Source organism: Cygnus atratus, chromosome 4 (genome assembly GCF_013377495.2).
Source record: "Cygnus atratus isolate AKBS03 ecotype Queensland, Australia chromosome 4, CAtr_DNAZoo_HiC_assembly, whole genome shotgun sequence".
Lineage (NCBI taxonomy): Eukaryota > Metazoa > Chordata > Aves > Anseriformes > Anatidae > Cygnus > Cygnus atratus.
The window spans coordinates 4117008-4131060 of NC_066365.1; the positions used below are offsets into that span (position 1 = coordinate 4117008).

The 14053-nt window shown below is 37.8% G+C and overlaps 1 protein-coding gene across 1 annotated transcript; it reads right to left on the minus strand.

The window, feature by feature from the left end:
- Positions 1–1307: 1307 nt before the first annotated feature.
- Positions 1308–12177, minus strand: RRH (retinal pigment epithelium-derived rhodopsin homolog). Its single transcript, XM_035559880.1, has 7 exons — positions 12072–12177; positions 6803–6993; positions 5537–5636; positions 5268–5421; positions 4703–4871; positions 2336–2514; positions 1308–1413 (listed from the first exon to the last, which is right to left on the minus strand). Exons 1-7 carry the CDS (start codon positions 12175–12177, stop codon positions 1308–1310), a joined length of 1005 nt encoding a protein of 334 aa, XP_035415773.1.
- Positions 12178–14053: the final 1876 nt, after the last annotated feature.

The following is a 14053-nucleotide window of genomic DNA, read 5'->3' on the forward strand; positions in this document are numbered from 1 at the left end:
TTCAAAGCCACACTTAAGGTGTATGCATACATAATAAAATCAAAATAAAGTGATAGAAACGAATCACCTGTTAGTGCAAATTGTACTCAAAAGTCCTGTGAAGTTAAATCTCATGTGGTCAGGTTTAAAATACACTTTCTAAAGTTTCATTTTCCCACCATTTTTGGAGACCTCAAAAAAATAATGTCATTGGATTTTGTTTTTCTATATTTGATGCAAATTAATTAATTGAATATTTAGCTTTCCAAAATGACTGTATCAGTTAAAGTGGCACTCCATCAGACAGACACTAGAGCTCTTAGAAGAACAAGAACCCGGGAAACTAATTTTAGCTGCATAAAGTCACGGTGGCTGAGACTTGTCTGAAGGACCACAGACTTCGGATTGGCCACTGAGACCATTCAAAACCTGAGAATCATCAAGAATGCATGTAATACCCATCCATAACTAATTCTATACACAGTCATCCTGAATAAATTCATTGCTGTCACTGTGCAAGTATATTTTTCAAAAAATAACAACAGACCTATATAATCATGAGATTGACTTAGAAATTTTAGAAATCACCATACAGATTTACTCAGTTTTATGTGCCATCTGAGTGTCAAGCTTAAGGGTGCATTTTGTCTCATTTTCACGATTTGCTATGCAGTCACAAGCACTACAAATTCATTTTCCATTTTCTATTCCCACAAATTCATTTGATTCTCTGAGACAAAATTTCAAAAATACATGAAATGTCATTAAACTCTTTCAAAATCCTGAAAGCTGACATCAGGTCCTATAGAGTTTAGCTAGATAATCTGATAAACTTAACATGTTCACAGAAACAAAACTTTGCAAGGCTTGTCAATACAGATACTTGGTATAGAAATAAATACAAGTATGGAGAATCCACAGCAATTCAGATCTGGAAACTTTCAAGTGAAGCTGAGAGTAAGTCATTTACAAGAGGAATTAGAGGTGCAAAATCTATGCTACTGAACCTAAGCACTTCCCGCTTCAGTTTCTCTCTGCCCAATGTCACCTTTTCCAACGCTGTAAGAGTCACACTGAACACTTCACTGACCTTTTTTGTTTGGGCCAGAAATATCAGGCCAATAAGCCTAATTGCTGAAAACTAAAGTCTTAGTGCTTTGTTTTGTTCTTTTTTATTATTATTATTTTTAACCTATCTAAAAACCACTTTAAAATTTGATTAACAGAAAACCAATGGATGAAAGAGGCAAATTGATGTTCCAAAAGATTAATTATAACCCAGATTTGACTCCATTCCACATAATCTATGCAGACAAATGAAATGAATTTTACGATGTCAGTGCACTTTGCGATACGCTCATGGGCAAGGCATTGTTTATAGTTATCTCTTGTCTTGTTTGACACCGCACCATTGCCAGGATTGCCCTCCGAAACCTGCAAAGGACAAGAAAGGGAAATCGGAAAGGTCATTCGCTGGAGAAACAAGCACAAACAAAAAGCGGATAAGATGGCCTTAAGTATTACAACAGTTTTTGATATTAGTAAAACTTGCTTAGTAAAAGGTTGTGTATTTGGAATTCAAAAGGACCTGAGTCTTTTTCATGTTCAGGGATAACTCAGTCAAGTGTTTCTTCCACAACAAGGCTCACAGCAGCTTTTGCTTATCCCAGGACTGGGTATAACTACAACAAAGGAAAACTTACAAAATGAGGAAAAAAGATGATGTAATTTCTTTGGTTCAGCAGGATCAGACCAGATAACCTAGGAAGAGATCACAAGCTCTGCTTGTAGGCTGGTAGTACAGAAAGGAAGGACACCTCCTTGCAAAACCCAGTTCCCACTTGGGGGCAATGGCTTGGTTAGAGCATTTGATATACTTGCTCAAAACAGCAGAATAGGCTTAACTTACTCACTTTAATGGAAAGTGTCAATCCATCCTAATCAATCACTATGTGGCACATCCCAAGCCAAGAAAGGAACTCCTAAGAAGTTGTACATCACCGAGCTGTTACAATTTTTGACCTTAGTCCTTAAAATAACTAGTCTACTGCTGATGAACCCAACTCCCACAATGAGTCCCTCTGAGAAACCACAAGGGGTTGTGGTCAAAATGACCATACAAAATCTTCAGTAATGTGTTCTCAAAAATCTTTATCAATTTAGTATCTTCTGATGCTGATCCAAACAACTTCTTTTTAGACTTTCCCGTACAAAAGGTCATCTTTGGTAAATCAACAGCAGCTTACCCTTTCACCTCTTCACCAATCAATTTGTTGTATTTTACAGATGATCTTTCTATGGCTACATGGTATGCTAAAATCACGAAATAGACCATTATTAAATTAGGATCACTTACTTTTTGTTTGCAATGACATAAATGCATGGATTGTAGAATGTGGAAGATTTTGCAAATAGAGGAGCTATGATGGCCATTGCAGGAGAAATTTTCTTTGGGTCCCCAAAGGAAGACCATAAACACACAATGGAATAGGGAGACCATGCCACCAAGAACATTACAATCATCACAACAGACATCTGTAAAACAAGAGGAATACACAAATAACCTGAATATTAAGACCTTTCAACGTAACTCCAAAAGCATATGCACCTGTGTGAAAATGGAGCTACCCAGAACCAAATAATGACATGTAAATAAGCACATCTGACAAATTTTGACATATTATAATAAAATCTCACTTTGGGGATTTAAGTGCACATTATGCTTTATTTTGCCATGCTGTTGTTTTGTTACATACAATTTTCCTTCATTGTTAGCATTAATGATTATGTAAATTCATCCATCAAGAAATTAAAGGGACACAGAAGACTTCACACATGAATTACAGCCACCACTTCAGAGGTGGAAATGCACTGCATGATACCAGCAAATCCTCTACTCCAAAATGCATGTTACAGTAACTGTACCACTGCTTTCATTCTCATATATATCTGGAAAGAGGTGCACCCCAATATTCACCAGAGGGTAGGTATCTATGAAAATAAAATGCCACATTTAAAAATGATCAGGTAATCAACATTATCTAAGTCATCGAAGATACCAGCTTTTCCATAAATTACCCTTGTTTAACCACTTTCCAGCTACTTCCTCTGTTTTCTGTTCAGGTGTAGGCAACCCGAAATTTACTTTCCAACCTTGCTAGAGAGAACATCACAAGCTGTTTCCTGAAGATAAAAGGCTCTGCCAGAATGACAGGTTCCCCTTCAAAATAGACCTGAGATACGCATCAAGAAAAAGAAGTCAGAATGCAACATTTTGCTCATTCTGGAGAGCACAAGTGGACAGGAGTGGAATCAACTGGGACAGGTTTCTCTGGCTTTTGTCAGGGACATAAATCAGTAACAGAAACTGGAATGGAAATCACAAATTAATCAAGATGACAAAACAAATCACCAGGAAACCAAACAAAACAGCAGGGCTCTTTGTATGCACAGGATGCCCTAGCTTTGTTTACCTACACCCATATTCTGTCCATCAGTGAGGGAGAAAATGAGAAACAAGAAATAAACAACTACTTTGTGCAAGCTGTTCTAGAGTATCACCAACAAGCAAGCTGTGACTCTCTCCACAGAAGATTCCTGTTTAAACACAAACACAATATCTACAGATAATTACAAAAAATAGTGATTTTCACATCAAAGAACACTTTCATTTAGAAGAGTTTGGTGCACAGAAAGCTTAAAAGATGCCAAATTGTGAAAAATTAAGCAATCCAGTTCCAAAGAAGGATAATGCTGAACTCCAAAACTTCAGCCTTTTTCCTTTTTTTTTTTTTTTTTTAATGTAACTCATGGTCAACGGTAAAACATGAAAAACGCATCTTCTTCACAAATGTCAGTGTAAACCTATAACTGAATCCTCACTTTAATGCATTTTGAAACTTCTTCAGAAATGTGAGATGTTCATAATTATTACTTGTCAATTTTTTTTTTCCAGAATTTATCAATGAGAACATTTTCCAAGGAATGTTAAGTTTTTAAACTTAAGGACATTCTTTTCAGTCTACTCCTAATTTCTGGCTTTTTTTTTTTTCTCGTGTCCAACCATAAACCATATATTTACACAAAATCAAAGGAGTCAGTGCACTTGAAGATTTCTCAAGGACTCTTAAATGTTAAAAGAATGTTAACTTTCCAGGCAGGATGTATCATTCTATGCCATAATTCACATTTGCTACTCTTTACCTAAGAAAGAGAGAAGCTCAACAGACTGAAAAGAACAAGGGATCAGAAGAACTGCACAGCTTGGGAGCTTAGAAATGTGCTTTCATTTGTAGGACATAAGTGTAAATCAGAGTTGACCAATCCATTTCTGACCAGTTACACCTGTGAACCTGGCAGAGAGCCTAAGGACTGCACAGTCAAAAAGAGTAAAACTATCTTAGAGAATCCTCCTAGGACATCCCTGAGGTACATTTTTATGCAATGACAGAGGGCAGCAGCAGGGCAAATTCACATGGCTCCCAGCCTTCAAAGTAGCTATTTATCCGGAGAGAGTATTAGACCAAGAGTAAGGAATCCAGTGTTGTAAGTCAAACCAGGAGTTTTCACCAAGGCTAAATTTCAGTTAATATTTAGTAAGAAAAAAGGAAAAGAGAGAATGTAGGAAACAGAAATGCTTAAGAGGCTGCACTGTTCCTTTGCCCTCAGAAGTCTGTGGCAAAAAAAACATGCTTAAAATGAAACATGCCCTCATTTACCATACCTTTGTTACATCTACTTGGTCAGACCAATCCGTGTTGACGCTCTCCAGGCAGTTATTGCTGGTGTATTTTTTCATTGTCCGGGAAACATTGTAATAACAGTAAAACATGACTGTTAAGGGTACAACAAAATTAACAGCAATTACACTCATTGTGTAGGAAACAAAGGACCTGATAAGACAGAAAAACAAAACACAGTAACTTGCAAATATCCATCCGTGAAAAGTTACTGAAGAATATGATATTTTGATTTCATTATGAAATTCAAAATAAGCTTTTACAGAATTAGGAAAAATTTCTTTAGCCTTAATTTTTTTATTAGCAGCTACAAGTCTTTCAAGCATGGCTCATTTTCTTATTTTAACTTATTTTCTGGAGTTGCTCTAGATTATTTCCATTGTTTTTAAATGACTTTTATAAATTAGGCTTCATACTTCAGCAAGAAGTTTGGTTGTTTTTTTTTTGTTTGTTTTTGTGTTTGTTTGTTTTTTAAATACAGTAGTAAATTAAACAGTCTGAACCCTCAATATGAAGGAATTTAAAAGAAAGGGTGAGAAGAAATCTTACGCATCATTTTTCCTCCAATTTACTGTGCATGTTGCTCCAGTTGGATCCGGAGCATAGCCAGCCCAGCCTACGGTAGGCATGGAAGCCCAAAAGACGGCATTTATCCAAGCAGCAAGGATCAGGGCGGCATAGGTACGGGCAGTCATTCTTCTTCCTGCAAAGGAACACATACAATCACAAACTGTTGTCATGCACAATAAAACAATACAGTTTGAGTCTTAGTTCATAGAAGCCTGCGAGTGAATGATTTTTGACTAAAAATACAGTACCAATATCAGGCCTGCAGATTGTCAGGTAACGGTCAACTGCAACAACAGTGAGCAAACCAATACTCGCCATCCCAAAAAAGATATTTAAGGCAGCATAGATCTGAAATTTAAAAAAATAATAAATAAGCAACATATCCTTTCTGAAAAATCTTTCAAAGGTACAAACATAAATTTGTGAACTGAATTTAAAGCACTATGATACATTATATTCAGACAGTGTTCTCTTCTGTAAACAAGGATACAGAATGAACTAATTCAACGCAACGTAGAGGTAGCTCATTTAAAACTAAACGTTTCATAAGCAACCTGCCTATTTGCTCATCAGAATTCCTAAAGAAGGTTTTATTTGGTTTATGTTGACATGAGTTGTGCTTCATATGACCTCAAGAACGCCCAAAGCTTTGGAAGTGAGATTTCACATCAACTTCAACCCACTGTGAGTCTTGATCTAAGGATATTAAAAGTAAGGCTTCTTGTTAAAGAATGACACAAATTTTGAGCTTGAAATAATTGGATACCCAGGCAGGTGATGTCAGATTGCTATAAATACCTATTATATACAGGCCAAAAATATATAGTGCTGTTAATTTTTTTCAAATCACATTTTCAGCATATACCTTCATATTACTGCTCATTTTTCTGAGCACTTAAGCCCAACAGCCTGTTTAAAAGCACATTTAAATCACGATACATGGTGAGCAAATGGCACTCCCTCTCTGCTACAGAAGCACAATTTGTCAGTTAGTCTTAACTTTTAAAAAATAGGTAGCTATTAAAGCTAAGCCAGATCTTTAATGGAGCCCTTTAATAGCCTTTCAGGCCTACACATGGGAAATCCTTAGTTCCATCCTGAGGAAGATGTGTTTGTTAAGCAAAACCCATTAAGGTCTGTCATGCTCACCACCAAAACAGCAGCCATATCCAAAGTCTTTTACCAACCAAATCAGTCAAATAAGTCAAACTACAACCTTTTTCATTTCAGGACTTCATGTCCTAAGATTTTTTTTAAGCTATTTAAAAATATCTAAGGTTGATAAACGTAAGGTTACACGTCAAAGTTTTCAGACTTGAAATTATAAGTTTGGAATGGAATTAAAACCAGATCCTACGTGCAGAAGTTGTTGACTCACAAAACATTAGCTGCAGGTCTAGAGTCAAATTTTGCATCTCCACCTCTTAAAAGAACTATTATCAAGTAGAGCTATTACTCATTTCTCAGTTTGCGTTTAAGTGCTCAAAACTTTCTCCCTGCCTGAATTACAATACCTGGCATCCAGTATATCCAAATTTCCAGCTTCCATGAAGGTCTGAGGCAGCTGACATGGGGTAGCCAATGCCACTGACACCAATGTCAGTAAAAGCCAAGTTGATAATAATTGCATTGGTTGCTGTCCGAAGTTCTTTGTACTTAACAAAGATCCCTAGCACAACAATGTTACTGAAAATGCTTATCACTCCTGTAGAAACAGAAAGAGAAACTTTACAAAAGATGAAGACAAGCCAGCAATGCATTTACAAACGAAAACGCAGCCTATTGCAATATTTAAGTCCTAAACAAGTTTTATATTCAGTCAGGCACAGTTTTGCAAAGCAGAAAGATACCTGAAAGAGAGAAAAGCTTTTCTTATTAGATAACTTGCAAGCCACGCATTTTCTAAGCCTCATCAAGCAACGTGGATGATCCTTGCGGCCTGCCGCAGCGGCCTAGCTGGGCCTGCATCAGAGCTGTTTTCTTCACCTGACCAGCTCTAAACTCTAGGGCTGCATCATAACCATGGAACAAGGCCAGTTTGTGAACATTCTCCTGCCCCACTAATCCCTGTAATTGCAGACTTTTCTGGGAGGGCTTGGTCTTGTTACCTTGTTTCTTTCCTTTCTGACACAGGTTTGGCCTCTGCTTTCTTTGCAGAACTAGGACTCCAGAACCCAAGCTCCATGTGCCCCAGAAAGTTAAAAATAAGCATTCCCCAAACCCCAATGTAAGTGCTTTTACAATTAAATTCTTCAGAAAGATGCAACACAGGTGGCACTGAGCATAGTTGGACTGTGCCCAAAGACTACTATTAGGCAACACAAGAAATTGCCAGTAGACAAAGAGTAGTAATAAAGAAATACAGTACTAAAGCTAGCATCTACACCCTCCTGTCTTCACGTCCAACAACTCTGGAATTTGTTTGGGACTTAGTAATGCTACCCACGGTGTGCAGGACGCTGATCAGGACCCTGTGCAATCAGCAAGCTTTTTCTGATCCTAGTGACCTATATTAAAAACCCCACATTCTTCTTTTTTCTGTCTCTTCCTCCCTATCCTAGCCAAATCCTACTGCTTGGCCCTCGAAATAAGTTTACATGGCAATCCCACAAAATGGGGTGTTTTTTTGTTCTGATTTCATTCTCTTTAGACTCAGAAATATTCAGAGCAAACGACTATCCTGTAGACTTCTACCAGCCCATCATTAATAACAATAATAAGAGCTAATAAGGTTACAAATACCATTTTGCACCTCACCAGAGAAAGACTTATAAACCTTATTATCAGAAAAGCAGAATTCCAGAATGTTCAAGAAAACATGGCCATAAAAAAAAAAAAAGTAAATAGTAACAGGAATTTGTAAGTTGCTCATAGATTTCCTTGTCTCATACAGCAGTCACAATATCACTGAACCAAATACTAAACTTACAAACACTTGTATAACTTGAGCACCTTACATTACAAGTGCAGAGTGGAATGTTACGTTGGTAAAAGGCAAACAACACAGTAACCACGGAAATGCCCCCCAGAAATTTTCTTTTTTTTTTTTTCTGTTAAAACATTTCACCCCTGAAGCAAAACACTGTACTTTTCAGCATTACAGAACTGGAGGGGTAATTCTGGAACGAGCTTGAGGGAATAGCTGTCTCCCTGGATGTAGTGCAAGAAAATACAAAATAACAGCATCTGGCTCTACACAGGATTTTAACTTTGTATCCTTATTCCCACAGCTGTACAGCCTAGCAGACACAGAGAAGTACATACAATTGGGCTCGGTGAAATCAGAGCAGCAGGCTACCCAGAAGAGTGAAACCCAACCTTTGCCCTCAGAAGCGAAATAAGGTCTGCACTGCTCTCACAGGTCCCATGACAGGCACAGGGTAACAGTTTCACACCCTCACGTCCTCTCCAACTCTGGACTCTGAAGAGCACACCCATCTTCTTTCAGTTGTTGCCCACGCTGCTCCAGTCCCCCGGCAATACATCACCCTCTCTGATGAGGTTTCTGCTCCTCTACTGGCTCCACCAAGCATCAACATGGTGTTCAGCTTTTGCTGACGTACCTCTGTGGAAAGGGCACTGAGGTTTTTAAGTTTTATACAATGTTCTTCCACCCCTGTCACTGCGGATGCTGCAGAACAGTTAAAAGTCTCTAGCAGCAGCTTGTATTCAGGCTACAAACATGCTGTGTTCAAACACTAACATCAAATCAAGAGGGTTAGCAAGAAAATAAAAAAAGAAAAAATCAGTTTCAAGCACTTCAGCTTTACGGCTGAATTTTGAAAACTTCTGCTGGTGTCAATGAACATACCCCATGGATTTATAAATACCAGCATACCCCCCAGTGCACAAAACCGAGGAAGACTTTCCTAGAGTCAAATACACTCACAAAAAGGAGTTCCACTGCAACATTTCATTAATCCATACCTATCTCCTACTTTAAAAGAAGCTCATTTAAGAGATTCAGTTGATTTGATTTTAAAATTAAAAGTGGAAAAATGATAATTAATTCTCAGCTATTTCTCTTTTCCATTCTCTTTTTTTTAAAACCCCAAGCATGTCTTTTCTCAGGTAGAAGTCTCCTGCATATATAAAACTAACGTTACAGATGATGTTGGAGGTGCATAGCCACACAGATGCCATCACCTATTGTATTTCACACATTTCAGGAACACTGTGATGCCATGAGCCCCTAAAATGAACAAAAGCGGGAAGCTAGGGACCAGACGTGAAACAAGCAGTGCCTTCAATGGCAGCTCTGCCAGCTCTCTGTTGACAGGTAGTGTTGTCTCTTGGGAGATAGGAAGAACACGACTCACAAGTTTACAAAACTGTACAGGCTTCTTACAAGACATGCTTTAACAGATTTTACAGCTCCCAAGAATGAAATCAGAAATACAACAGAACTGTAAACTCATACACTTGAGGTGAAGGAAGGATCCTGCTAGACAGTTAGTGCTTCAGAGCCCAATCTTCAGAAGAATAAGACAAGGAAAAAAAATAGAAAAAAGATGGATTCAATCTCGAACAAAGCAAGAAAACACATGTAGATGCAACAGTTGGCTTTTTTCCCCTCTGAGAAAGAGGTCAAATAGAAAAACAAAGTCTCTCCAGGCAGCAGTTAAACAGAGCTCATTTCTTAGAGGGCAGAGAGTGCAGAGTGAGCCCAAGACTTTTAGTAACCTGATATTGTCAGCCAGGACAAACTCACTGGATTCAGAAGAAGCATGCAGATGCTGCCATTTGGCCTGTGAAGTATCTTAGGGCTAGACAACTATTCCCATATCTTTCCCATTAAATCTTGTGTTTTTTTCAATATGCAGATAAAAACCTCATATATGACTTGATCAGGGACAGAAAATTTTCTTATTGTTCCTCTTCCCAGTGAAGCAACGAAAACTAAAGGTAGACTGAATGCAAATACATGCCCCAACAGCACAGCAGGACACGTGGGTAGTAGCATCAAAATAACGAAGTAGGTTAGGTTAGGTCCACGTATAACATGGAATTTACTTTTCCAGTTAGCATTTAAAAATGATACCAGAGCAGTTCACCATTACAAGGTGGAAGATAACCACAAGACTTCTTCCCGCAGGCTGAGTATGCCCGCTGTCATCACTAAAATTAGTATGCTGACCACCGCAGACTGCAATACCTAGCAATGACTTCTTTCTCAGAACATAAAGAAATTACTTGTCAAAGAAAGAAGTGTTCAAGACTTTTAAAAAGCAACATAATGATGAACACTGTACCTGTCCTTCATTCTTTTTTCTTAGACATCTCCTTATTAACACATTTTCCAGATGTGAGATTTGCCATGGTAAGGCATTTGAAAAGCAAACAATCAGACTTTCAAAGATGCTATAGACCTTACTGTCAAAAACATTCCTTACAAAGAAAGCAAAGTTCAAGTCACAGCCAAAAGACTTCTTAGATTCCCCAGTTATAATATGAAATAAACCCAAGGTGTGTTTTTTTGGTTTGTCTTTGTTTACTTTTTAAAGACATTTAATTTCCATAACTGTTAACCCCACTGCTAACAATGCAATAGCTTTTATCCTTAACACCAGATGGTCAATCTATCTGAAAAGACCACCTTTTTACATACAGTGTAATCGACCTTAATTAAAATATAACCAAGTATCATACATATCTGCAGCAGCTAACAGATCCAGTTACCTGCAAATAATATGGTAGCACTGCAGAGTGTATCGAGTCTTCCAATACTTCACAATCGTCCATCTCCACAGCTTCCCAACAGGTCTAGTTATCTGTGTAACTACCAATTTCTGTAAAAATCTGAAAATACCTATTGCTTTTGCATTCAAAAATGTTCTCTTTATGAGAACAGGGATTTGATACTTCCCACTTCAAACAGATATGTAAATAAAATGTGACCATCATCAATACTATTTCATATAAACCCCAAGTACATTAATATTTTAAAGTAATTCAAAAGGCAATTAAAATGTAGAAAATGTATGATACAGTCTATGATTAAAGTATTTATAAATGTAATTTTACGTAATAAAAATATAGAAGGCCTCTTTTCAAACAGTAGGTTTCAGCATTTGGTCAGGATGATATTTCTTTGCTACAGAAGTCAAGGCTTCAGAAAAACATCACTGAAACAGTTGCAGCTATAACAATAAGAATGTTTTCAAAAAAAAAAAATCCATAATCATTCAAGTTTAGCTAAAGGCCATTGCAGTCATAGACAACACAAAATGTCAAGCCTTCCAGTGTGCTTTTTCCAACATGTCATCAATGAAAAATACAGCTGCAGGTGGAGTCTGTTCTTCCCTGATTAATGACTAGCTCCCTCCCTCCCAGTCACATTCCAACCCTTCCCCTTACATCCCCCCAACAGACACCCCTCACATGCTCAGACTACACGTATATGACCGTGAACATGTGGCCCAAAAGAAATCTCAAGATAGCTTCAAGCACATCACAGAAAAATGCAAGATGTGACAGCTATGTCCTATTTTTATCTCTTTTGCAAGCTGGCATAAGTTAATTTTCACTCTCTTCTATAATTACATATCAACAAAATGTATTTTTCAACACACAACACTGCCTTCAAACACAGACCAGAAAACTTATGCTTCTGCACACTTCGTTCAGCTCGATTATTGTCAGAAAACTATGGATAAAAGTTATCAGACATGTGTAACACAAAAATGAAATACCATTGCTGTTACTATACAGAATGAGCATTCAAATCTAGTTCTATTTAAAAAAAAAAAAAAAAGTTATGCAACAATTTGCCAATGCCCATACCTGCTGTTATTAAGTAAGCTGCAACTATGTTGTGCTCAGTCTGTGTAAAGGCTGAATGAGCTTCATTGTCACTTTGTGAGGAACCGGATGAATCATTCCAATGCATTTTGGACAAAAGAGACTGTCGTCTGTCCTCTGCAATCATTCATCAAGACGAAGAAACGCTACAAAGCCCTGTCAGGCAAATTCTTTCATTATCCAACAGACTCACTGAACAATTAAAAAAAGAGGCGGGGGAGAGCTGCCCCACCATTGACAGCCTCCAAGAATGATTTAATTGGACTAAAGTGCAAAGAAGTTTATGCTCCCAATCTATGCAGGAGAAAAGCTCGTTAATTAAAACAAAGAACAGCACAGAACTGCGTACATTTCCAACAGGATACTTAAACTTTATTCTTACTGGTAAAGAGATTAAGTGTCACATGCCCCCAAACTTTTTGCTTCAAACCTCTTGTGCAATGCTTCAGAGACCTCAGTAAAAATTGACTTGGGTCAGTTGGTCATCAGCCCGGCTTGGAAGTACTTCCAGTCACCAGAGAGCACACAACATAAAAGCACAAACGTTGATTTCTTTAAAAAGCGTGGTATGTTTATTCTGAAGTCCACCCCTTCAAATACATAAAGACCTACTTTCTCCTCAAGACTCTTAGTTTGATTTAAACAAACTGACAACACCCACAAGAACAGTCCAGTATTTTCTAAAGCAAAGTGTGACTTTCAGAAAATTCAATTGTTATATTTTTCAAGCAGCCTGGTCTGCAGAAAACAGGTGTTGAACATGCCTTACAAGCCTGAACACACTTTCTCTCCCAGACACACACAGGTAGGCTTGGGCACATTTTCCTAAGCAGAAAATAATTAGACATATTCTAAAAGCTTGAGCAGTGGGAGATTGTTTTCTTCTCTTCGGTGATGAGGTACCAGCACACCAGAGAGATGCTAAAGGCCTTGTGCAAAACCCTGTGTAAATATTAGCTGCAACAAACCCTTGCCCAGAGCTTATATGCAGCATCAGTCTCAGCAATCAAAGCTGTTTACCACCAGCTCCCCTCTTTACAGTTTTGTTCTTATAGTGGGGATAAAAGTCACAAGGACAAACAACCAGTGCTACTCATCTCTAACCTGTGAAACACTCCTAAAGCTTTCCCTCCCACCCCTCAGCTTGCCAAAGCAGACATCCTCTGTCTTTCGGCTATTTCAATCTAAAGGTAAGCAAATGTTGATCTAAAACTTATGCAGTCATGACAATTAGTCGTCATTGCTACAGAAGATCACAAGTCACAGTTCTACCAGCAAAGTTGTTTATGGCACAGAACTACCTTCATTCACTCTTAGTTCCCAGGGTAATCGTATTAATACACTATTTTTCCTGTCAGGAGCGAATTAGGCAGGATCAGGGTGGGAGTGGATCGAAAGGGAAAATGATCTGTTCAGCAACAAAGCTACTTCCCTAGTGCCCCATTGTCCTGCCATGAAAGATAAAAGCATAATGAAAATTTAATACCTTCACTTTCCTCCCCTGAAACTTTGGCAAGGTTTACAAAAGCATCTCTAATCTCAAAACTTCCACAGAACTTGGAGCTTGCAACGCTGACTGTCTCAAAAAGCAAAGCATCTCTATTCTTATTCAGATAGAATTCCAGACTTGGGTAGCAGAGTTAATGAGACCATGCAGATTTTATACATACCTGTTGGTTAAAATCAGAATTTCTAATATGTGCAGTCCATCCTGTTTCCATCTCTGCTTAAATTTGGCTAATATTAAAGTAACAGGAACTGAGAGGAAAAAAGTCAAAACTAAAGACAGATTACCTAAAAGTAACTTTTTTTTCTAGAACACAACAGTTTATAAAACAAAGCCAAAATATAGAGGAATTCACTATTAAAATACACAAATAACCTCAAATGACAGAGCTTTTCCATTCTACTTGGCCCAGATCAGTAGGAACAAAATGCAATTTCTATTTGAGTTGATTCTTCAG

What these genes read in the sequence shown, in the direction of transcription:
- RRH (XM_035559880.1), bottom strand. Translation starts at nt 12,177, where the DNA reads ATGCATTGGAATGATTCATCCGGTTCCTCACAAAGTGACAATGAAGCT. An exon ending in TTGGATATACTGGATGCCAG is followed by an intron (nt 5,637 to 6,802) that starts GTATTGTAATTC and finishes TTTAAATTTCAG; the next exon opens with ATCTATGCTGCCTTAAATAT. An exon ending in ACCAAGTAGATGTAACAAAG is followed by an intron (nt 2,515 to 4,702) that starts GTATGGTAAATG and finishes CTTGTTTTACAG; the next exon opens with ATGTCTGTTGTGATGATTGT.